We start from the raw sequence: 25,133 nt of genomic DNA on the forward strand, positions 1-25,133 counted from the left end.
GCTGGCTGTCTGTCGCCGCCTCTGTCTGGGGCACGGGCTGCGCTAGGGCTGCGCTAGGGCTGCGCTAGGGCTGCGCTAGGGCTGCGCTAGGGCTGCGCTAGGGCTGCGCTAGGGCTGCGCTAGGGCTGCGCTAGGGCTGCGCTAGGGCTGCGGGGCGGCTGGTTGCCTCTGTCTCTGTCTGGGGCACGGCCTGCCGGAGCTGCCGGCAGTGTTGGCGAAATGCGGAGCGCAGCGGTGCAGCTCGGCACCCTGTACCACGCGCGCGGGTAATGGCAACAGGCAACAGCAGCGACGTCCGGAGGCGGAACTAGGCGGAACCCGCCGCTCCGTCTCCCTCGCGCCGCTTGCGCCGCTTGCGCCCCATGAGTGCGAGAGAGACGGAGCGATGACAGCGATGTGTGGAATCGGCCAGCTGGTCCTTCGAGCTCTTCGAGACGTTGGCGGAATGTGACCCGTCATGCGGAATCTCCAAGAATCCAGTCGCGCCGCGCGCGGCGTTTCCGGTGTACGCGCCTTGGCCGCCGAGACGATGGCGCCTCCAGGCAGGGCGGCCCTTGGGGCGGCCAGGACGCCGACGACACCCTGTTGGTTCCGTCGCCGACGCGCATCTCGCGCAGCTCGCGCAGCGGGTGCGCTTGCTCCTCGCAATATAGTAATTGAGCCCGCCTTGGCTGCGCCAGGCTGCGCTAGCCTGTGCGGGTTAGAGGGCCTGCGTCACAGCGCAATGCGATAACCTTGTCGAGGGGAAAGCAGAGTCCTCTCCTCATCACGAGACGAGCAGGCCGAAGGCGCGCCGCGCGCCGCGTCCATGGCCGCGCGGCACTTCCCCGACGGCACTTCCCCGACGGGGCCCGGCCCGACGCCCATCCATTTCGAACCGGCGCTTTTCGGCCCTCAAATCCTCAAATTGGCCGTTCGATCGGGTTTATTTCGATTCCCGAACGGGCACAACTGCGCCATCCCCTCTCCGGGTGGGTGGGTCTAGGTGGGTCCACCCCGGCGGCACTTACGCCCCACTGGCACCAAGGTGCCCTCTGTGCCCTCTGACCCCGCAGCCGGGCCGTGGCCGTGGTGGCCGCGGCAAGGGCGCCTGGCCTCTGTGGCGTGTGTACCGGCACTAGTACACTCGCACTGCCGCTCAGAGGCTTCGCCGCGAACTTTCAACTTTCCGCCCCCGCCTGCCTCGACGGGTTTCACCCTTTCGGGCTTTCTGGTTCGCCACCTTGCGCTACAGTTCGCTACGCTCTGCAAGGCTCTGCTTGTGGCCGCGGCAGCCTCTGCACCGCGCTCGGCGTGTTGCTGCGGTGGCAGCGGCAACCAACTTCGGGCTCAGGGCGGCCGCGGCCAGGCAGGGGCAGGGCGAGGGCCCCACGCCCCACCCGGAGCTGCTACTGCTGCAGCCACCGCCGCCGCACGGGCAGTGACCCCCAAGCCTCAATCATCCCTAACCCTTTTTGTGAAACACAACCGAGCTCCATTTTTAAATGACCCGCATTCTAGGCGTAGTGTCTCGCGACCGAGCCACGCTTGTATGACATGCCGGTAGACAGTCATGATCCCCTGCTCCCATTTTGCGCTCGTCGTTGGGAAATAACACTGTATGACTCATCTTTTACCCTTGTGTTGTTGGCGGTACTGCGGCCCTCACTCCATCGAGCAACGAATTGTTACCAAACAAAGTAGCGCCGCTACATATCATTTATCAACCTCAGTTCACCAAGTGCAGTGCCTTTCTCGCCCTCTTTCAAAATTGCCAAGTTTTCCGATCTCCCGTTCGGCTGATTTTTGCCTGGCGGTGGCGGCCATAGCGGCAAGTGGTTGGTTGTAGCCGTGCGCCAAGTTAATAGGGTTGGGAAGATGGCGGCCAACGGTGGTGGTAGTGGAGAATAGTCAGTCTTGAAGTGCTATTTTTGCCAAACTAAAGCAATGTTGGTGTGTTCGTCGTGCATCCGAAACGTGTTGGCTGTGAACATTTCTTGATAGTCGGTGTGCAGAGGACCGGCGGGGACGTGCGGCGCTAGGGCATGGTTGAATGGCTGGGCCCCCGCGCCCGACACCCGGAGCCGCTGGCCTAGGCCTTGGGCTGCCTTGGGCCGACAGGCGCAGAGGCACAGGCTTTGAGTCCCTTTCTCGTCAAAGAGCGCTGCGCTGGGCTGGTGCTGACACCCTGTGTGTGATACAGTATGCAGAAACGTGAAGGAAGAGACAGAGAGAAGGAAAGCAACCGCGAAGAAGCAAACAAACGAGTATCCAGGTCAAGCGCAGGCGGAGGAGGAGGCGGTCGCACTGGCATGCATACTAGTCGGCACAGCATGTCCTCCAGCTCGGGGGTTCTCATGGTGGGGCCCAACTTCCGAGTTGGAAAGAAGATAGGATGCGGCAACTTCGGGGAGCTAAGACTGGGTAAGTTTTGCCGGTGGCCCCCCACAGTTGGAGTGAGTCCGGCCCCCCCAAGGGTCCCCAGGGTCCCCTCCCCCGTCACCTTGCTTAGGTTAGGCTGGACCTCTTGACAGGTGCCTGGACAGAAAGTCTTGTTTTGCGGTGTCCAGTGCCTCTTGGCCAGTGCCCCATTTCCTTGTAGGGCCCGTGACACTGCTATGGTTATTTCCCCCCGTTCATGATTTAGTGTTTGTGTCCTCAGGAGTTCTGGGTTAGTTTACTTGGATAAAGGAATGACAGGCTGTGCTGCCTCTGCTAATTTGCCCTTATTTTCATGGTTTTTTTTCGCTCTTCTGATTCTTAACTACTTTCTAATTGCCTCTTTTAGTTGTACCGACAATTTTTAATTACGGAACATTTGCCATTTCTGCGGATGGATCATTCAATGAGTTCATGCGCACACTTGGTCATTGCCCTGGCTCAGTCCACCCTATTGGCTCAATCTGCATTTTGCTCCTGACAACAGGCTGCTACATTGTGCTCTTTTGTCCACCATAGTTAAATTATGTTGGAAGTCTTTAAATTTTCTTTTATTGCTTGACTGTTTTTGCCTGTCTGAGCTTTTCCTTCAGAAACCCTACCCCTTTCGGTGTATCATACTTGTAATTGATGGTTTTAATTATATTAATTTCCTTTTTTTTTTTCTCTCAGGAAAAAATCTGTACAACAACGAACATGTAGCCATAAAGATGGTAAGGATCCAATCGCTGTGTTGTCCATTCTTCTTCCTCTCTCTGAACACATTTGAAAGCGACGTTTACCATGATTTTTCTTTCTTTTCTTTTCAGGAACCAATGAAGTCAAAGGCACCACAACTACATCTGGAGTATAGGTTTTACAAACTGCTAGGATCTCATGGTAAGTTGCTAATAATTTTGAATCAAGGTTTTTTTTCCTTTTTTTTTTTTTTTTTTTTTTTTTTTTTTTTTTTTTTTTGTAAATTGAACCTTACAGAAGGTACAAAATAACACAGTTTAGACTATAGTTTCACAAACTTCATGTACTTGTCAACCCTATCCATACCCTAACCACATTGCATAGAATGATTAAGATACAGTAGGGAATCCTAAGCCTCAATTTTCACTCCTTGGGTTTACAATGTATATTTCTATGCAACTAGATTTTGCACTTGGTTGAATCTAACACAATTAATTTGCTGGCTCACTTGTAAATAACTACCAGACTTCTATATGCTAATGGATTTTTGTTTTAGAACCAGTTAACAGCTGTTGAATTACCTACCTGTAGAAGTTGTGGTTTTACTCCCAATAAATAACAGCTGGCTTCCCAAATATGTCTGTTGCACTCATTTTCATGAAGTATTTTATTTTAGTAGTGGCACAATTAATGTAATGTCCTAGTGTTGAGATTCCTTAATTCAAATCTTACTCTGAGGCAAATTTGGAAATTGCAAATGGGTGAAATAAAAAGACAAAACAGAACAGTGACAGGGGTGCATGCATGTACTGCAAGCAGGTGGATTGTCTTCACGAGTGGAAGGGGCTGTTCAAGAAGCTAAGAAAAGAGACATGGATGACATGCATCAAGATGGCGAGACACGGGTGCCGGGTATGTGGATCGCTTGTTTCGCTGCTGTACAACACACACGCTGTTGCATATACTGTTAAATTACATCTCTTCACAACAGGCCGTTTGAATATATTTTAATTAGGCTCATTTATTGAATCCTTTACTCTGTTCTCATATAAAATGGAAGGAAAGGACTAATCAGGCAGCATGTACTATATTCTTGTGGTGTTTCTTATCAAACAAACTAATTAGCGTGAAGGAAAATTTTTAGATTTTATTGATTGGCTTTTGAAATAGACTTTTGCAACAATGCTTTTCTGAAGTAATTTATAGATCATTTGGAAATGTGGGTTTTGCAAAGATTCAATGGAAACCATGATTTGTGTTGGTATTTCAACCCTATTCACCGCCTGTAGTGCCATTTTCTAATGTGTATTGAGCCAGGAAATGGTAATCTTGTAGTATGTGCATCACAAGATCCATTTGACATCTGGTGCCAAATTCAAGCTCTACTGTGTGTTACTCTGTTATATCAGGTGTCAGACATAAAACGATCATATTCAGTTGGCAAACAAAGCATTGAAATGCACTTCTGTTTCTTATTTCCTAGAAAAAGCTCAATAGATTTGAAAGTAATGGGTACTATATTTGCATGTCCTGCTTTTGTTCCAAATCAACATATTCTTTTCATATCCTGAGATAAACCGCAGGTTTGATGCCATGAAATCTTAAAGAATATTAGTCATGTATATTTTGCTCATCATCATTTCTATTGAAATATTTTGTTGGCAAATTTTGCATGAAGGGCCTTTAGATGATGTTTTATTACTTCAGTGTAATAGCTGATTGGATGATATTGGAAAAATGCAGTTTCAATTTTTAAGCACAGCTAAGACTTATCTTTGTTTTGCCTTTCATGTGGATGGTTGGACCACTGAATATGTAGCCCATGCTTTCTTTAAATGTACTATTTGGATCGTGTTTGGTTAGGAATGAAAACTGCTGCTTGCCAGTTGAAAGAAACTGAAACAGTCTTTGTTTTGTTTTCATGTTCTCATACATGAGGAACTCTTCCCTTGCCTAATACTGAACAAACTATTGTTTACTTATACTTACATCTATCTTTACCATCAATTTCTTTGAAGATGGTATATTTGTGTTACTGCCCTCTGAAGGTTCGATGGGCATACTGTCCTGAACTGCCCTGATGCTTTTCTGTAGTTGCATGGAATGCACATCAAAGCACTGTTTGCCAGTTTTCGCTGGCACAGGATTCCTTACATTGTGTTCCATGCACCTGCCCTTAGTTGAGTGTCAACCTTTTTCTAACATTCCTGTTTTTGTCAGCAGAGGGTATCCCAGAAGTGTACTACTTTGGTCCCTGTGGCAAATACAATGCCCTTGTCATGGAGCTATTAGGACCTAGCCTGGAAGACCTATTTGAGGTTTGTGGCAGACGCTTTTCACTGAAGACTGTGCTCATGATAGCCACTCAGCTGGTAAGTTTTTTTTCACCAACCTTAATTGTCCACTTAATAATAATAATAACAATTATGATAATAAAAATTCCTGACTTTATTGAAATTATCTTAATGAATGTTTTATCTTAATTTCAGCTCCATAGAATAGAATATGTGCACACTAGGCATTTAATCTACAGAGATGTGAAGCCAGAGAACTTCCTTATAGGACGAAGTACTAACAAAAAAGATAAAGTAATTCATATAATAGGTATGTCAAGGAATTGGGGTTTATGTTTGTAGGGATTATTCCTCAGACAAATGTTAATTACTTGGGGCATTTGTATTGCAGACTTTGGACTGGCCAAGGAATACATAGACTTAGAAACGAACAAGCACATCCCTTATCGGGAACACAAGAGTCTTACTGGCACTGCTAGATACATGAGCATTAACACTCATCTTGGAAAGGGTATGTTCCCTCAGTGCTTCCAGCCTTATTTTTACAGTTTTAGTGTTGTTACTTGATTAAATATATAACGTTCCCCTCAGAACAAAGTCGGCGTGATGACCTTGAGGCCTTAGGACACATGTTTATGTACTTTCTGCGAGGAAGTCTCCCATGGCAAGGTCTCAAAGCAGACACTCTGAAAGAACGCTATCAGAAAATTGGAGACACCAAGAGGGCCACACCAATAGAATCACTCTGCGAAGGTCATCCTGGTATGTTTGCTTTTTCTTCATGCAAAGCATGAAGTCATGTGATTCTTGTAAGTTATTTAATATAAAATTATCTATAATATTTGATATATCAATAATTGCAGAGGAGATGGCCACATATCTGCGCTATGTTCGACGTCTTGACTTCTTTGAAACACCTGATTATGAATATCTGAGAAAGTTGTTCCAAGAACTGTTTGAAAGAAGAGGATATGTTGATGATGGAGAGTTTGACTGGACAGGAAAGACTATGGTGAGTGCTGATCTAATTTAAATTAACTAGTTGTTTCTTGGTTTGTGTTTTTTAGTGTTCTGGTGAACTGTTGGGGACCGTTCATTAATTTATATGGTACCCTGGGAGGTCACTGCTCTATTAATTTTGCAGTCCATGAGACGGTTGAGATCCTTCACAGCCTCCACAGCAGGGTCGTCTTTAATCTTGGATAATATGTAATGAATGGTAGTGGTTAGTGAACGGTCCCTTGCATGTGGCATGTTGTGCCTCTACCTTGCAGTTTCTTGATTTCTTTGTCTCGGTGTTGGTGTGTGTTGCTTTTACAATTGTTGAAATTTCATTCAAATTCCAAAGTGGTGTTTGTTGCATGTCTTCAACTAGTTCCTTCTTTCCCAGTTTTACTTACCTAACATTTCTGAAACTTCTAAAAGCAATTTGCTGCACTCAAATGCTGAGACAATTTGTGGCCTTCTCTTTGCATGTGAGGGAATGTGATAGCGTATTTGCATGTTGGGCAGACACAACACACAACTGAACCTGCTGCTGAAGCTGACACAACTGCACTTGCACAAATTGTCACCACAGAGCAGGAAGCAACTCCTGCTCCCCTGGCTGATGCAGTGAGGGACCTTGTCACTGACACTGTAAAGGAACCAAACTATCTGAAAGAAACATTTAAAGAGAATGCCCCTGATGTGCTTCAAGAAAGCATTCCTAACAGAAAAGAAATAAACCAAGAGCATCTTAAACAAAGCTCCAGTACCAAGAAAGATGTGGCTCTTGATGATTTCCAGACCTCTCCAGACACAGTTGAAGAATCATATGAACCGATTCCCTTAAGTAAACCAAAAGATGGTCCCAACCATGAAGCCTTAGCTGCTGTACCACCTCTTTCGGCCACTGACGGACGAACTTCGACCCCCCGTCGCCCGCTGCCTGTTTCAGATGGACCTGTCCTAGCCACTAAGTCAAATATTTTATCAAAAAGTCACAAACAGGGCACCACATCTCGAGCACAGGGTTCAGGTCAGGGCCATGGGCAACCTTCAAGTTCTCGGCCAATACCTACTCGGTCCCAAATCCATACACCAACTCAATCAGTTGTGCAACATAAGCCCCATCAGACTGCTCACAGTAACTTAACCTCACGGGCGAAAGAAGATAAAATGCATGTTCCGCACAAGCCATCTCGCCTGTAAATTTCATGTTATCTGCGTTAAATCTAAATTTTCCATTCTCTTTGTAACACTTTTATTGCTGTATTTTTTACTTTGATCTAAACTATTGACACGATTCTGGTCTCTTGTCTTTACCTGTCCCAATCTAATTTTGCTTGGTTATTTCAACCTAAATGTGCTGCGTTATTGTTTCAAGGTGTGGTTACAATTCAATTTATGCGATTCATGGTTTTGAATCTTCAAAACCAATAGCATCAGCAGGATAGTTATAAGCCTTTTAACATTGTGTGGACTTTCCATTGTTTTGTTGCATTGGGTCACCATCATTGTGATGTTGTGGCATATATGTAATATGAATAATACTAATCGAAATTTAACTATGCTCTCTGCTGGTGAGGTTTTAGAGTAACCTATCACTGTAGGTGTTACCCGAGACAAACAAGAATAGTCTCTTACTAGCTGCTTACTTCCTTCATTGTTGTTTGAATCAGCTTTTCTCAATACTATATTTTTGAATAGAATCTTATTGAAAAGGACTGAATTGAGTTGAGGCAGTTCTATTCTAAGAACTTGTCTTTTACCTGAATAGAATTTGTAGTTTTATTCCAAACATAATCTTTATTTTTTTTAAAAGAGCAGTCCATATTGTTTTTGAAATGAACTCCTATTAGATTTTAATGTGCATGCGGCTTATTTGCTATTAGCCTCCTAATTTCCACGCAATGAGACTTATAAGGGATGCCCCACCATCAAACATCGCGAAAAACAAATCTGACAAGGTCTGTATGTGTCTATGAGGATGTTGCCATGCCTTTTCATGTTCAGTACCTGTTAAAAACGTAGGTTTTACATGTTTGTCCCTCCCTTTAGACCATTGATTTGATGTAACTGTTTTGCTACTTTTCTCACACCCTTAAACATTTTGTTGATTTTAACCTCTATCTTTAGGCCTATCATAAAGTTCCTGTGATATTCACTGATAGCATTTAGATAGTTTCAAGGTGGCTTGTTTATCCTTTTTTTAAATTTTTATATGAAGGTTTCAAAGTAGCTTGTTAAGCTAAAATTTTAAGTCTGCTTCAGAAAGAGGTGTGCATGTACCTCTTCCAGCTCATTTATTTTGTAGTTCTTTTGTTTAATTATTGTTTTGTGTAAGTTTGAAATTTTGCAAACTTTTTTCATCACCTAGTTTTTTTTATTCATACGCTTAATTTGATTTTTTAAAAACAATTTTCTTTTCTTATTTCTTACTTGTCTCTTTTCCTAAAGATCACTTACTAATTTTGGTAACTTGAGCACTGAACTGTTCTCTTTAGAAATGGTGTGCCTGTTTTAGAATTGTGTTTGTGCACTTGGCTTAAACCAGTTTAAAACGCTTTTGCTTTTGATACCATGGTTTCTGGCAATGGCGCAGATTCTTATGTTGTTGTTATTGAGATATTAGACTTTATTTATTTAACTGTAATATTCTATAACTGTTACTTCATTTTTTGTGGATTTTTTTTGTTCTGTTCTTGAAATAAAATTGATTTTCTATTCCTGTTCTTCAATGCTTTATCTTTCTGTGGGTCGAGTTTTCCTACTCTGGGATAATATCCTCTTGGTGTGAGACTTTTTGTGGCGGTGTGTTGACAAAGTCAGTTAGTTCCATGAAATTTCTACGTTTATTTGGGTGAATTATGGTATTAGTCCTTGTTACTCTTTTAAGGAAAGAGCTTGGACCGCAAATAATCCTCTGCTTTTTGGGTCTGTAACACTGCTGTGGAAAGTTATTTGCTAGGCTTGCAGCAAGCTCCAGTGCAAGCTGCTGCAGTCTTGGTGCAGTGGGACTGATCAATGCATGGTACAGTCTTACTGTTAAGTATTTAACTCTTAACTTCATATTTCCTACAATTTTAAAAGATGTATTCTTTCAAATACATTTCTGAATGCAAGTCCAACATTGGAACTTTATTTTAGATGTGAGATACTGCTGTTTTATCTTAGAGTTCATCTCATCATGTTGTCACTCATCCATTGTGTGTTTTTTTTGTTATTGAATTAAATAAAATGGAAATGGTTGTAATCCAAGTATTAAGTAATAGATTTGTGACAATGTTTACTGCCTTGACTAATTCATAAATGTGTTTTTTGTGTCAGCAGTCTACACCCGTTGGATCTTTACAAACCGGCCATGAAATAGTCACATCACCAAATAGAGATAGGATTCCTCCAGCTAACAAGGTAAGATGCTTTTTCATGTCAGGAGTTAATGTAAAATAGAATTTTGATCTTGTAACACTTTACAATCATGGAGTTAATTAGAAACTAAGTGCATGGTTATCTTTATGTGCACTGGATATGTACTTGACAAATTTAAATTCTGTCATACTCCCTTTATTTTGTCGATTTGGAATTGTCATCTAAATTTAAGCTGGCCATAACTTGTGTGGCTCCTTCACAGGGAAATGAAAGTGAATTTGAGGACACAGAGGACGACATGCTGCTTGTTGTTGAGGTCAGGAGTATTGTAATGGTGTAGACTTCATTGGGAGACTTCCTGCTATTGAGCCAATCTCCTGTCAAAATGGACTAGTATTTCTCCCATTTAAGTTTCCTTGCTCAAAATCCTGATGACTTTCCCTTTAGTTTCTTCCTGTGCACAGTGGATGCATTCTATTTACTATGATTCATTTACATTTTATTCTGAAATGTATTTTTCTTTTTATTGTTACTAAAGCTCTATCAGTTGCATCTCATCATTGCACTGTTCATTGAGAATGCTCCTTCAGCTGTAAGGGACGGTAGTACTAGTTCATCTCCTGTTGCCTATGACCTTCTAATCTTAATTTGGTGAAAAAACTGAATGCCAGCCTTTGCTACTAATGGGTTCATTCAACAGCAAATCATCCAAAAATATCATGCACTCGTCTTTTTCATACCTTTGTCCTTATTTGCTTTGATGATTGCCTCATATGTTTCGTTAGATTTAATGATATCCCACTTCCTCAAGTACTTTGTAAAAGTCACAAGATCTATTAAAGTAGTACCATATCTCCTACATCTTCTACCTCAAGACACACCTATTCATTTCTTATATCAACTGCTTTTTCTTTCTCTCTCACTTCAGTCTTCTGTTTTACAGGGAGCTGCAAAAGGTGTCCCAGCTTGGCCAGATGTACCAAATAAACAACCTAATAATACTCTGGGTAATCTTACCCCTGCTGATAGACATGGTTCTGTTCAGGTAAGTCTTTTCATAGATCTGTGTATTGAGATGGCAGTGTGTTAGTATGTTAGTGTTGGTTGAGAAACATTTCTCCTTCCTTTGGTTTTCCTATGACATCCGAATTTGTACTATAATGTTTGTTTTTCTGTTTACAGGTTGTGAGCTCGACAAATGGCGAACTTGCAAATGATGATCCTACTGCTGGTCATTCAAATACACCCATCACTGCAGCTGCTGAGGTAGAAATTGTGGATGAAACCAAGTAAGTTTCAGTTTATTCTGAGGGTATTCCTGCCTCTTTTTCAAAAGACACCCCTCCTTTAATAAGGTGTGTTATTTAACATTCTATTTTATTTTTTTCTCTAGGTGTTGCTGCTTCTTCAAACGTAGGAAGAAGAAGTCTGGTCGTCAGAAATGACTATCTGTGGTTGAGTGCAGTCCAGAAAGAGAAGCAGTGACTCTGTTAAGAGCCACAAGCCACTCGAACTCAAGGGACAGTATCCTCAACAATCCCAACCCTGTGCAAAACTAAGTCGAAGGGAAAATGAAAGAGCAATCTTGCGTGGATGTGCAACTGTGCGAATGTTATGTATGTGTGGTTTTAGAAGTTTGAAATACTGTATGCATGTGATTGCTTTTCTATATTTTAACTAATTATGTATTTGCATTTTAATGGCTGTATTTTAAATGAAGTGAATGCAGAAATTCTGGCCCTGGTCCCTGTTTACCTGTGCTTGGAATCATGATCACTTTTATGTAATAAGCATTTTTTTTCTGCCTAGTAAAGCTACTGTCAATGATTTCTTCAATGATCATTGATATTTGTTTTACCTCTTCATTGTATATATTTTAAGATATTTTATGATGTGGCTTTTAGAGATTGCAAGAGAAACCTTTTGAGTTAAATTTGTGCTCTGCAGACTGTAACATTGTCTCTGCAGCATTTGTACTGTGATGGACTCACTGAAGATTTCAGACACTGGAATATTCATAGCTGTAGCTAAAATCATGAAGTGGTTAGTCACTGAGTTAATCAACTTTAAAAAGCTCAGCATCATAATGCTGTGCATTAACATGTGTTTTTATAGATTCTACACTGTTTGTGTTCAGTTGTAAAGAAAACTTGTGAAAATACATACCACTATCGGGTTTTAATTTGGTGCTTCTTTCCTGTAGTTTGCTTCTTTTCACCTCACTTCCATCAACTAATGAAAATATGATACTCCTTTTTTTATTATGATTATTACTATTATTATCATTACCATTAATCAAAGGAAGTGCATCAGGTTATTTTAGATTCTCAAGCTCAGGGAGTCAGAACTGAAAAGGGTTGGTCATCCCTTAAACATAAGTCTTCTTAAATTCTGCAAAGCCTTAGCATCTGTGCACTTAAATTAAATTGAATTCATGTAATGTAATACTGAAGGTTCTGTACATTTCACTCGCTTGTTGAGCAAAATTAAATAGCATGTTTTTAAAGTTTTGTTAGTGATATTTTTGTTAGTCATGGTCATGAGCTGGTACAGGTCTGGTGCAGGAGGCAGCTGATAACATGTGACTCTTATTACCTGTACACACTAGTTAGCATTTGACATGCAGGTGTTTATAGATCCTATTGTTACATCTGTCCACATTTACTGATTGAATGTTATTTTAATTTTAAAAAAAAGTGCTACGACTAAAAGACACTGAAGTTCTGAGAGCAAACAAATTATATACCAGTAGAAACAAATTGCGTACATGAGGCTTTTTTTTAACTCGTTCATGTTTTTTTCTCATATAATTGGCTGTGTGAGTGAGTGTGAGTGCATGTGAGTAAATGAAAAAGAGAAAATGGCAAGTAATTGGTTAGGATTTTAATATTAAAAATCACGTTTTCCGTAGTATGAATTGGGGAAACAGACTACGAGAGGAAGATGATTTTGTACATAAGTTTATAGTACACGATATTGGATTTCTTTTAAAGAAGGGTATGTGAGGTGCTGTTGGGCTCAATCTTCACACAGTTTTTGTTGTATGATAATTTTATTGAAACCTGGGTAAGGAAGCCAAGAGGATGTACATTTTTAATGTGGTTTTTAAAGGCTGAAGTTTTTGTCGTTGTTCTGTTCTTTGTTGATCATCCTAATTTTGTTTTTAACATTTCAGCCACTTCTTCACTTTCTATAATTCTGCTACTGTTTTTTTTTTTAAAAAAAAAGACTGACAAAGTCTATTTAGTTTTATTTGTCGAACTGGATACTTCAAAGTGTGTCACATCATTTTCCACATCAACAGCCCTATGAATACTAACATTAATTCACTCCCTGTGCCAAATTTTTCGTGACAACTTATCTGATGTTTTCGTTCATCCTCTGTTCACTGTGTCGAATGTCATCATTAATTTTCCTTGATGAGTACTTGATATCAATCAAACTACTTCTGCCTCTAGCAATAAAAAGCATCGTGCTTTATTTTGCTGGGCGCAAGCTATATTTTTGGGAAATTAAGGAGAGGAGAGAACAAATTGCCAGGCAGAGATCTCCATTTGCATTCCAAATTTTGACAACATTCTGCTTCAATTTCAAAAATGCATTTGTTGGAAGTTATGAATGAATATGGTTTAGGTATGAAACTATAGAGATGCAGGAAAATATTGGGGTCGTTGAGAGCTTTTAATGTTGTATTATTACAAAGGCACTATGTACTTGAAAATATCCTTTCATCAATGAACTCAAAACTGCTATTGTCTTCAATTACCTATGCTTTAAAAAATTAAAAAAAAAAATCCATACTATTCAAAATGGTCACATCTATTTACTTGCACTCAGAACCAACCTACCTTTGTATGGGAGTGTGCTGACTTGTAAATGTTGCTTTTCATTGCTTCTTGCTTAACTACCAAATTCTTGTGGGTAACTTTCAATTACGCAAGAGATTATTTTACTTGGTACTTCATTTCTTTGTCTGCTAGGAGATAGGCATGTGGAGATTGACTGATTTGATTTAGTGGTTTATGAATGGGTATTATCAATTTCCTATGCTTAAATGATGAGCCTTCATAAGCTTATTTAGGAGCAAAAGAAATTTCTACTAGTGTGTTTGTGCGTGTGTTTAGAGTTAATTTCTTGTTCATGAGTCCAGGAAGACAAACTGTTCAAAGGGTTGACCTTTCAAATGCATTCTTGAACAATTCACCATTCTAGAGCTGCAGTTTGCATTTTTTTGCAGCTCTATATTATTTACATTGGTGAACTTTGAAGACCTAACAGACTTTCTGTGTAACTTTTTTCTTTTTGATATAGTAGCTTTCTTGAACATTGTGGTGGAGGAGATCCTTATCCTTTAAATTATGTCATTTTTTTTTCTCATTTTACATTATTGTGTTCCTCTTTACGTAAGCTAGCAATGGTTAGCTTGAAGCCATCCTTTCTACTTGTGGCGACTGATTCTGATAGTTACGCTTGCTAAGCTGCATATTAATTAATTTAGACTGTGATTGTAATGCATCTCCATGCATGCAAAACCATGGCTTTCCTGGAAACAATTTTAACAGCTTTGTTTCTTGTTTTGTATCTTTGTTATATATTGTGTATTGGTGCACATTAAGTTACTTAATTGTGGTACCTGTAATACCGAGTTTATAGGGTATTGTTGTCTTATCTTGAGCTCTGTCGGGAGGATTGAGAAGCCAACAGCCCATGTCCTCTTGAAAGTTTTCTTGGTTTAAGTGAATGTTGTACATAAATTTTTCTTTTTTTGTTTCCAACCATAACTTATGTTGGTTGTGTAATTACAGAACATTATTGATTGTCTTCTAAACTCATTTTTTGTTGTTGTTGTTTGATCACGAAGTCTTTTCAGCTAAATTTAATTATCTACAAACCTGCATATGTATCTCGCAAAACTGACTCATTTGCCTGCAGTATTTTTTGCTTAAGCTTGTTTGATGAGGGCCCATGAGTACTGACAAGTTTTAAACGCATTTTCATTGTTATTTTTATCTCTGACCTTATCGGCTTTTTTATGTTTGGAAGTCATGAACACATGCTTTTTACTCTAACTTTTGAATTTCTGTCAACAATGTGCACTTGGTTTGTGGTGCTGTGCTACAGTTGCTCATAAAACACAGTCTAAAAATTGGATCTCATTTCACTCAACTGTTATTCATGAGGTATGACTTATCTAACATGCCTTCAAGTCAGCTTTTTATATGTTTTGCATTGCATGCTGTTCTGAAGTATTCATTCAATGATTGATATTTTTATATTTCATTTTGTTTTCATGTTTGTTGTAACACAGTTTGATGACAGAATGGTGCAAATTTTAAGTTTCTTCTGTTCATTCAACGTTTTACGTTAAGTTTTGTGGGTACAGAAGTGTTGATGCAATTAGAATGACGAACTGACTTGCTTACTTTTACACCAACATTTTCTTGTATATTTGTAGCTTGTTTTGGATGGAATGCAGCTGGTGTGAATGGGCACTGCAACATGCTGTGATTTAATGAATGCTTTTATCTTGTCTGCCCATGAAAGACTCATTCCTGTCAGCTAGATTCATAAATAATTTCTGAAACATAGTGTCTGAATACCTTGATGATTTGGATGGAGGTTTGATGTGTGTGAGAATATTGTGTCTGTGCTGACAGTTGTGTGTTGATATTGTAAAATTTATCCTGCTGTACTGAAAATGTCAGACTTAATTCTTTTTGAGGATTGAATATTTGTTTCTATTTTTTAATTATTAAGTCCAAGTTGAAGTCAAATAAACTGTAACAATATTCTTATTATTTCCATTTACTGGCACATCCATATGTCATGTTCATGTTTCTTTTGCTGTGTATAATGACCTCAATTTACTCTTTACATGCCTCCTCAATTGTCCATGCACTAATGTGTCATTTCTGAGGGTTCAGGTTGAAATTCGAGGTCTACTCATGGCTGTGTTGGATTGTCTCACCCCCAGCTCCACCCTCTCCCCAAACTTAGATTCCTGTTGTGGAAGTATACAATGTGAAACAAACGTTTATTAATTAAAAAAATTGAAATCATTGTTCTCAAGTCCTTTGATTCCTTCACAACGATCCACAACCCTGGAGTCAACGAGCGGGTGAGATAGCTGCGAGAAAAATTTTCGTCGGCCGTGCGAAGGGAGTGGCGTAAGGGCGTCGGGGCCTGGGCCTGCCTCGCCTGCCGTCACCGTCAGAGTGGGGCGGTGGTGGAGCGGTGGGCGGGACGTCACCACTTAGCGGTCCTTGGTCCTTGCCTGCGGTCTGCGTAGAGCCCCTGCGGCCCGCCGGAGGCCTGCGCCTCTCTGGCCTGCGCTGCCTGCGCCGCGCACAGGTGGCTCAGGTGCGGGTGTGGCCGCTGCGCGGCGCACCTGAAGGCCTCAAGCCCTCCTAGCCCGACACGATGAGCGGCAAGCCAAGCGGCACACGGCCAATCCCGGGCGGGCCGCGATAAGCTGATAAAAACACGGCCAAGCGCAGCCAAGCGCAACGCGCAGCAAAGCGGACCGCGGCCGCAACGCCAGGGAGAGGCGCACGTCGAGAAATTAATCGGAGAGACAGCCAGCTCGAGACAACGCCCGCATGCCTGGTCACGTCACGAACGTCACGGACGGCACGCACCTCAGACATGTGGCTCTACTTCGAGGAGTGCAGTGTGCTGCCGCCTGAGCAGAACCGGAGGTGAGCGACCAAACGCCCGCTTGTTGGTGTATCGTCGTGGCCTTACTCATGCTTGTTGTATTTTATTCCGGGGCCGGTGTGTGTGTTGTGAGTTTGACGTTGTGTCCAGTTGTGAATCACGCCCACGCAGGGAGGGGGAGGGGGGGGGGAGGGGATGGGATGGGACGGGACGGGTGAGGTTCCATCTCTGAGAGCCACTTAACTTTCTCAAGAACGTTGGCACTAGGACTTCTGCCTCCTGATAATGATTTTCAACAGTCCAAAAGGACGGGCAGAAAAAAATTTCGTTTAATAAATGAATAGGGAAATACAGGGGAAATGGGGCGTGTGTGTAGTGGTGGTTGGGGGAGGGGGAAGGCACTCTTTCTTTTAGCTTTATTAGCGGCTGATCTACTGGCTAGCTAAGATCAGTTCGCCAGTCAATGCAGTCCTTATTATAGAAGAGCTTTAGTGTAGTGATCGTGCCGTGTCTCTGTCTCGTGGTGAAACCGCATTCAGAATCGAGCCAACCGCGAGCCATCGCCGATCCGATCACCGATCCCATTCAAATTACCCGGCTACCACCACCCTAGAGATCAGTACGACAACCTTTTCCTCTGGTTGCACATGTTTGCTCAAAGTAACGTGCTAATTTTATTGCTTTTAATCGGTTTGTGACTTTAAAAGACAAAAAAACACATTTGACGAGAAGGCTGGCGGTGACAGCGAAATGATCCACTGAAAAAAGTGACTTAGTGACTTTCGACTTCAGTAGTACTTGCCATCTTGAATTTTAGGTTGGTCGTCATCTGCAACTGAGCCATGTAGCTAAAACCCCAGTTTGAGGTCTGTTGTTGTTAAACAGCTTATTTAATGTACATGCCCCATCGACTGGTTAACATTCAAAGTTTGCTTGTGCTCACTAATTTTAAAGACACGCAATTTGATTTGATTTTTGGTAATTTGTGTTGGGTGGCACAGTTCTTGTAGGCCTAACGTCCATGAATGATGTGTACATTTAGAATCCCTTTGATTATTTTTCTAGTGAGTTCTATTTGTATGCGTTACTGATCCGATATACTTGCAATTTTCTCATCTATACTTAATCTTTTTTACGTATTTTTATGGTGAAGTTACAAATGTCATACTTGTTTGGAGGTTAAGCTGTGTATCAACCAAAAAGGAATTTGTTGTGTCGTCAGACTATTCAGCAATTTTACGCGAACTTGAATTAAAGTGCCTAGATTCCATATAAAATATGAATTTGATCCAAAGTTGGCTAGAGCTATGTTTTCAAGCCAGCTGTGCCAATACCCACAGTGGATTGAAACAAAGTTATGAAAAGCAAAGTTGAAATTGGTAGTATTTTAAGTGTAAAAATTTTGGAAATTGTGGGATGTTGTTCTCACTCAAATTGTCACTGAAGTTTTGTTCTCACTCAAATTGTCACTGAAGTTTTGTATAACCACCCTCTAAGTAGAATTTTTCTAACGTTCTTAATGTGCCTGAGTGAATGATGAATGTTGTGTCTTTAAGGCTTACTAGTACCCTTCCCTCATTTTTTTTAAAATCATTATTATGTATAGTCCACCTCTATTAATTAATGCCCCACTACTCCAATCAGTGTGATCCTGAAATGCACCCTACAAGAGACGTTTGTCCTTACCGCCACCGCCATGACTGCTGTGCTACATTGTTTTGCTTTTGTGTGTTGTCTCAGCAGGATCACTTGTTACACCCCTCTTCTTGGCTCCAGTCTTAACCATTTTGATTTCCTCTACATCAACTCAGAGAACTGAGGGAAGAAAAATGAATTCTTCAGACCATGGGTAAATGCTCAGCTGTTTATGAAATCTTGTCACTATTTTCATTCCATTCTTTGTCTATTTTTGGACTATGTTTTATCAGTTTCTTCTTTTATAAACATGTTGTATGGTCCTGAGAAGAAATTTTTCTGTAAGCTTTCCATTTTCAGATTTGTCAGTATTCATTGCCTCTTACATCAGATAGGGCAGAAATGCAGTAACATTTTAGAAGTATGCAGTCAACGCACTCAAACACACATTTGTTTATTCCAAACTGTGATGAACTCTGTTTGTCTAAACTGCATACAATTTTTTTAAATTGTAAATGATCGCTTTTCTGACCCATATGGGAAAATGAATGTGAAAGAACCTTCAGCATGCGTTGCTGTGGACAGTGAACTAATCCAAATGCATCCTGTTATGAATAAATTAAACTGCCTAATTTTATATTCACCAACTTCTTAATTTTTTTTCCTTTGTTTTCTTGCTTTATCTGCTCTTTATCATAGGGCAACCAAGTATCCTTATGAATATTATTTTGTTGCAGATTCAATCCAGCCTTCAATATGGCTGCAATCAAGCAAGTGTTTAATGAAGCTGTTGAAAGAGGTATGGGACATCTAAACTGAACTTGAAGTTATTTTCAGTACATGAAGTGCTAATAAGATGCTATGTTCAACAGTTCGGATGCCAACTCCTATGCGGCTACGTGACCTGATACGGCAAATCCGAGCTGCCCGGACTGCTACCGAAGAAAGGGAGGTCATTAATAAGGAATGTGCCTACATTCGTTCCACTTTCCGGGAAGAGGACTCTGCTTGGCGCTGCCGAAATGTTGCCAAGCTTCTATACATTCACATGCTAGGGTAAAGTTCCTCTTTCTTTTCTCAAATTTTAGGTTTATTCCATAAATTGATTGTGTTTTCTCAGTCTTATTGTGTTTATCAAAACTCTGTTCTCTTTTTGTTGTTATATTTAGATATCCTGCACATTTTGGTCAGTTGGAGTGTTTAAAACTAATAGCTTCTCCACGTTTCACTGACAAGAGAATTGGTTACCTTGGTGCTATGCTTTTGTTGGATGAACGTCAAGATGTGCATCTTCTTATCACAAATTGTTTGAAAAAGTAAGATTTTTGATTTTAGTTCCTTAATTTTGCTTGATACTGTACTTTATGTAAATGTGCTAAGTAAATTTCTTTTCCTTTTGCAGTGATTTAAATAGTTCAACCCAGTTTGTTGTTGGTTTGGCGTTGTGTACATTAGGTGCTATTGCATCTCCTGAAATGTCACGAGATTTAGCTGCAGAGGTAGAAAGACTAATGAAATCCCCCAATGCATATATACGAAAGAAAGCTGCTCTATGTGCCTACAGGATAGTTTTAAAAGTACCAGAGCTTATGGAAATCTTTCTTCCTGCAACTCGGTCACTTTTATCTGAAAAGAACCATGGTAAGAATGCCACTTTTGAATCAGGTTAAGAGCAGTATGTTTGAGGAAATTTAAAAAAAAAAAAAAAAAAACAACTTAAATTTTGTTTCCAGGAGTCCTGATTACAGGAGTTACTCTCATCACTGAAATGTGTGAACATAGTCCTGATACCCTTCAACACTTTAAGAAAGTAAGTCTTACTTCCTGACCATAGAGTATGGTAGTAATTTTTCTAAATATGAACACCACTCTTGTCTTCCAGAAAAAAATACTGTGCATGAACTGTAGAAATGTTATCATTGAATGAGTGGTACTTGTTCCCATTTTAGGTAAAGGTTTTGGTTGTGCCCATCTGAATCACTTGTAGAGGAGTGTAATCTTGGTTGTATGTATTTAGTTTGTACCCAATATGTTCAATATGCTGTGGTAATTGATTATTATTTCCAAACCACAAGTTATTAAACTAGAAAAGAAAATACATTATCTCAGATTTAGGAGGCTGCCTGTCCTAAATATATTATCATTTGTCCTGCCTGAGTTAGTGATAGCTATCCAGATCATGAGGGATTCATCCTCTTACTGCCCAATTTTTTCATTACTTTATGTACCGTATAGCAGATTTAAGTCTTTTGAGACATCAGCTAATTGAATTCTCCTTACATAATTGAACCCAATAGAATACCTCTACCTGTTTCAGAATTTTTCTGTAGTGGTGGGAAAAGGAAAGAAGTCTTCTTTTAAGGTAGATTTACTGTAGCCTTAGGCCTTTCAGTGACATGCTACATTTGAAGTAAGATATTACATTATTGAATGATGTTAATGGTTGGTTTTGTTCTTTTTCTGTGGCATAGGACTGCAGTCAAGAGGAGGTAATGCTTTTCAGACTGTAATGCCTTACACCATGCACCATGCACTTAAATAGTAGTTTTAGAATTGTATTTGTGTTTTAGCCACTGATCCTTGCTTGCTTTCTCAAGTTATCAACATCATTGCCACTATCATTTGTATTGTGGATGCATGTCATTAAACTGTCTCCTGGTAGAAGCAGATAGGGTGTAGCATTCCCCACTTACAAATCAGCTTCACCCTTTGATTTTCTTTTGTTTTACTATGTAGCAACCCCTATTTTATCTCATTTTGTAATACTATTTTAAGACTGAAAAATAATTTAGATTTGTCACAATTTTGTTGTTAGTACAGAAAACAGAATTTAGAATTTTCATTGAATTTCAGGTATATAAAGTTTTTCTTTTAATTGCAGATTGTACCAAACTTGGTACGGATTCTCAAGAACTTGATCCTTGCTGGCTATTCTCCTGAGCATGATGTATCAGGGGTCAGTGATCCTTTCCTTCAGGTGTGTTAATTTCTCATTGTAATTAATGAAAACGAGATGAAACTAATTGACACAGGTAGTCTAGATTGTATCAGTATTTTTGTCTGCTTACAGGTGAAAATACTGCGACTTCTTCGTATACTTGGACGAAATGATGCAGAAGCATCTGAAGCCATGAATGACATTTTGGCCCAAGTTGCCACTAATACAGAAACATCTAAGAATGTTGGTAATACTATACTTTATGAAACCGTCCTATCCATAATGGATATCAAATCAGAAAGTGGTCTCAGGGTAAGCGGAAATGTGCACTATCTGTTTGTTTGACATGGCTCTTGTTGATAAATTGATAGTTTTTGTTTACAAGTTATTCAACCTTCTTTCTATTGCTCCTTTCAGGTGTTAGCTGTTAACATTCTGGGACGTTTCCTGCTGAACAATGATAAGAATATCAGATATGTAGCTCTCAATACACTTCTGAAGACTGTCCATTTAGACACTAGTGCTGTCCAAAGGCATCGAACCACTATTCTAGAATGCCTTAAGGTGTGAATCTGTCTTCTTATTTTGTTCTTGTGCCCAAATATTTAGTATATAGACTTATTCCACAGTAATAATGACAATAATAATATTCCATTTTGGCTCAGGACCCAGATGTTTCTATTAGACGACGTGCTTTGGAACTTAGCTTTGCCCTGATAAATTCCAACAATGTTCGAACTATGATGAAGGAATTGCTTCTCTTTTTGGAGCGATCGGACCCTGAATTTAAAGCACAATGCAGTTCAAGTATTGTTCTTTCTGCTGAACGCTATGCACCCAACAAACGTTGGCACCTTGACACTCTCTTGAGAGTTCTTATTGCTGTAAGTACATTGTCAAACTTGTTTTTGGTGCTGTTTTTATTCTTTTCTTTCCTTAGGCAATTATGCTTGAGTAAAACACTTAAATTTTTTGCCCTTATTTCCAGGCTGGCAATTATGTGAGAGACGATGTTGTGTCCTGTACCATTCAATTGGTGTCAGAGTCTGTTGAACAGCAGGGATACGTTGCAGCTCAGCTTTGGCGTGCCCTTGAACAGGACACTTCTGATAGGCAACCGCTGACACAGGTTGCAACATGGTGTATTGGAGAGTATGGAGATAGCCTCCTTTATGGAGATGTTTCTGTTAGTGAAGACCCAAGTGATATTGTGAGGGTAAGATTTACACCAATAAATTGAAATATCTTCTTGTATTGTCTCTGCATTGTTAAGTGTTTTTTCTTTATCTTATCTTTTTGTTTTTAGGTTACTGAAGATGAAATTCTTGATGTTTATCAACGTTTGCTATGGTCCCCTCAGAACACTGTTATTACAAAACAGTATACTTTACTATCCTTAACTAAACTTTCTACTCGTTTTCGGTCTAATGTGGAGTAAGTTTATTGATACCTATTGCCATGAATCAGTAGAGAACAGAAGTGAGAAAAGTCAATATTTTTAGGTTCATGTTGTATTTATTTAACCTTTTATTTCCATCAGACGCATTCGTCAAATGGTCCAACAGTTTGGTAGTCATCTGCACATTGAACTTCAGCAACGAGGTGTTGAATTCACTCAATTATTCAACTCTCACGCTCATTTACGCCCTGCACTTCTTGAGCGCATGCCACCTATGGAAGCAATTCGTCGAGACAATGGTTCACAACAGCAACAAACTCAGAACAATGCTGTGAATGGATTGCTGGATGTGGCTGATGTCAATACTGATGATTCAACTGTCAACAGTGATTCTGTACGTTATTTACAAGGTTCTTTAAAATTTATCTTATCTTGCCTCTTCTAAATTTGATGTAATGCATACTTTATGTTCTTTAACAGAATGCTCTCCTTGTCCTCCTTGGTGGAAATGACCCAAGTGGAATCAGTACAGATAGTGAACAGCCTAATGTTAAGCCTCCAGTATCTGTCCCTGCTTCCACTGACAATCAAGATTTACTTGATCTACTTGGTGGTATGTTTTGATATTGTATAGTGAAGTGTTATATAAATAAAATGCTCTCAGCTTCATTTATCTCTCTTTCTGATATTCTACTGAACCTTTTTTTCTTGTTCTTTAATTTTATGTAACTTAACTTTTTATTTGGTCAACAGGTCTGGACATGGGTGTAACAGCTCCTCCTCCTGTGGCGGTTAACAACATGAATATGAACAACAATGTGCACAGCACCAACAATAACAATACCCTTCTGCTTGATCCTTTGGGCTCATTAGGTTCTCTCAGTTCCTCAACACCAACTCTGTCGTCCCTGCCATCTATGGTTCCAAACTCAGGTCAGATTTAATACTTCATTTGTATTGGCATCAATAAGTAAGCAATAAAGCATTAGCCTAACTTGTTGCTTTCTTGGGCGTTTTTTTTTTTTTTTTTTTTTTAGATTTGAGCAGCTTGGTTGCATATGAAAAGAATGGACTGCGTATCATGTTCACATTGGAAGGTGTGGACATTCCATCGACCATAAGCATAGTAATGTCAGCCTACAATGAGACCTCTCTACCTTTGAGTGACTTCCTCTTCCAAGTGGCTGTTCCTAAGGTACGAAATCTGTAACTGTGTGGTTATTTTTGTGGACCTTTCTCTCTTAGCTAATCCTGCTTATCTTGTAACCTTGCTTCTTATTATTTTTTACAGACATTCCAGCTGCAAATGATGTCTCCTAGTGGTACCACCATTCCACCCTCTGGTTCTGTTACGCAGATACTACGCATCCAAAACCCTAATAAGGTATTGTTACTAGCTCTTTAAGTAGAAAAAAAAGTACATTACACTTCTATCTTTATAATTGACCCCTACCTATCACGTCACAGGGTGCCTTGAGAATGCGAATGCGCATCTCATACAATACCGGTGGAGCTTCAGTTCAAGAACAAGCAGAGATGAATCAGTTTCCTGCTGAAGGGTGGCAGTAAGAAGGTGGAATTTACTTAGGTTACTGGTGAAATAAAAATGCAATTTATTGAACTGCCTCTCATGTAGTTTCCATTTGTGAATCATTCAACACGGTTGGTGTGCTCTTGTGTCTTTTAAGCAGCAGCTCCATTCCAAAGCCTCTTGAGTGTTTTGTGTGAAATTGAGACGAAGAATTCTCTTATTTTATGTTTGGAACATGGCTTCGTCTGTTTCTTTGTTAAGCAATGCTTAATGTTTGGAAGCTAGTTTTTATTTTCTGTTAAGAGGATTATTGGAATTCACAACCAACCTTTTGGACTCCTGTTAATCTCAGCTGGCCTGAGTTCTACAGAGAAAAAAAAAACATCCTCAAAAATAAAAATGGAAACTACTGTATCAGCTTTTTTCTTTGTTAATATGTCCAAGAGCTATGCTGAGAATTTAATTCTGACTTCCTTTATGTTCATTGCTTCTGCACTATTACGTCTTAAGGAGGCAAAGAATCTTCTGTACATAAGTGGTATATTTTACTACAGAGAGGACCATTTAATGTATTATTTTTTATGATGTGAAGTAAAACTTCAAATTTTAAGTACTATGTACGTATGTTTTAATCATGATAATTTTATTGTGTTTGTTGGTTTCTCAAACCCACATGCTTCAAATTGTTTTATCACCTATTGTTTGTATATTAATGGTCCACTATATCTTCAAACTTGTATTAATGAGAATGAAATTATGTGAAGAGAAAGTGTGAGAAAGTTTGTATATAGATACCTAAAGTTTACTGTAGCCATTCATTTACCGCAGACTGTGAATTTAATTAAATTCTGGAAGTATTACTGGAAGGTGCAGCTATGATTACTGACTGGATCATATTGTAAATAGAAATAGGAACTATCATGTCACAGCAGCACTTTCAAAGATCAGACTAATTTTTTTGAATGTAATGTTCGTTTCTGTAAGTAAGTGATGAATTACATTAAAACTCTACGGATGTTCTCCTATATTTTCTTCAGAGCTACCTACTGTCTTTCCCTCGCTATACTGATATCCCAAGGGGATATCTGGGTCTAGAGACCAGTTGGGTCCCTACATTACATGCCAGCCAAACTACGTTTATAAGAATACCTATTTGGTGTTGATGCCAGTCACATATTTAGACTATGATCTACGAGTTATGGAAATTACACACGAACAGTACATTCCTGG

The 25,133-nt window shown here is 40.0% G+C and overlaps 2 protein-coding genes across 15 annotated transcripts; both read left to right on the plus strand.

Annotated features, from left to right (window-relative positions):
- The first annotated feature begins 1,628 nt into the window (after positions 1–1,628).
- On the plus strand, positions 1,629–15,534 carry LOC117649710 (casein kinase I). 6 transcript variants are annotated; one of them, XM_034392701.1, is made up of 15 exons: positions 1,629–1,817; positions 2,183–2,403; positions 3,091–3,131; positions 3,228–3,297; positions 3,913–4,008; positions 5,320–5,468; positions 5,586–5,700; positions 5,782–5,901; positions 5,982–6,152; positions 6,254–6,402; positions 9,705–9,785; positions 10,006–10,059; positions 10,687–10,788; positions 10,926–11,032; positions 11,137–15,534. In XM_034392701.1, the coding sequence occupies exons 2-15, from the start codon at positions 2,184–2,186 to the stop codon at positions 11,186–11,188; spliced, it is 1,527 nt and encodes a 508-aa protein (XP_034248592.1). In that variant the 5' UTR covers positions 1,629–1,817; position 2,183; the 3' UTR covers positions 11,189–15,534. The 6 variants fall into 6 exon arrangements, with proteins under 6 accessions (XP_034248592.1, XP_034248599.1, XP_034248582.1 ...); XM_034392708.1 differs by having other exon boundaries at positions 1,629–1,810; XM_034392691.1 differs by having other exon boundaries at positions 1,629–2,403.
- Positions 15,535–16,180: 646 nt separating this feature from the next.
- Positions 16,181–24,928, plus strand: LOC117649647 (AP-1 complex subunit gamma-1). Of its 9 annotated transcripts, none has more exons than XM_034392615.1 (21): positions 16,183–16,441; positions 18,141–18,249; positions 18,773–18,834; positions 18,908–19,091; positions 19,205–19,351; positions 19,438–19,676; positions 19,769–19,845; positions 20,353–20,397; positions 20,507–20,524; positions 20,917–21,012; positions 21,106–21,285; positions 21,391–21,537; positions 21,639–21,857; positions 21,962–22,189; positions 22,280–22,407; positions 22,514–22,766; positions 22,853–22,985; positions 23,126–23,305; positions 23,410–23,567; positions 23,664–23,756; positions 23,840–23,981. In XM_034392615.1, the coding sequence occupies exons 2-21, from the start codon at positions 18,230–18,232 to the stop codon at positions 23,939–23,941; spliced, it is 2,709 nt and encodes a 902-aa protein (XP_034248506.1). In that variant the 5' UTR covers positions 16,183–16,441; positions 18,141–18,229; the 3' UTR covers positions 23,942–23,981. The 9 variants fall into 9 exon arrangements, with proteins under 9 accessions (XP_034248481.1, XP_034248506.1, XP_034248515.1 ...); XM_034392624.1 differs by having other exon boundaries at positions 18,144–18,249; XM_034392597.1 differs by lacking the exon at positions 16,183–16,441 and adding an exon at positions 17,128–17,266 and having other exon boundaries at positions 18,144–18,249.
- The last annotated feature ends 205 nt before the right edge of the window (positions 24,929–25,133 follow it).

The sequence above is a fragment of the Thrips palmi genome, unplaced genomic scaffold (genome assembly GCF_012932325.1).
Source record: "Thrips palmi isolate BJ-2018 unplaced genomic scaffold, TpBJ-2018v1 HiC_scaffold_10, whole genome shotgun sequence".
In the NCBI taxonomy this organism is placed as follows: Eukaryota; Metazoa; Arthropoda; class Insecta; order Thysanoptera; family Thripidae; genus Thrips; species Thrips palmi.

Excerpts from the sequence above, each read along its gene's own strand:
- LOC117649710 (XM_034392691.1), top strand. The coding sequence starts at position 2,184 with ATGCAGAAACGTGAAGGAAGAGACAGAGAGAAGGAAAGCAACCGCGAA. Across the intron at positions 3,298-3,912 it reads CAAACTGCTAGGATCTCATG|CAGGTGGATTGTCTTCACGA; the intron begins GTAAGTTGCTAA and ends ATGTACTGCAAG. Across the intron at positions 10,789-10,925 it reads ATAGACATGGTTCTGTTCAG|GTTGTGAGCTCGACAAATGG; the intron begins GTAAGTCTTTTC and ends TTCTGTTTACAG.
- LOC117649647 (XM_034392590.1), top strand. The coding sequence starts at position 16,389 with ATGTGGCTCTACTTCGAGGAGTGCAGTGTGCTGCCGCCTGAGCAGAAC. Across the intron at positions 16,442-18,772 it reads CCGCCTGAGCAGAACCGGAG|ATTCAATCCAGCCTTCAATA; the intron begins GTGAGCGACCAA and ends ATTTTGTTGCAG. Across the intron at positions 19,352-19,437 it reads ATCACAAATTGTTTGAAAAA|TGATTTAAATAGTTCAACCC; the intron begins GTAAGATTTTTG and ends TTCCTTTTGCAG.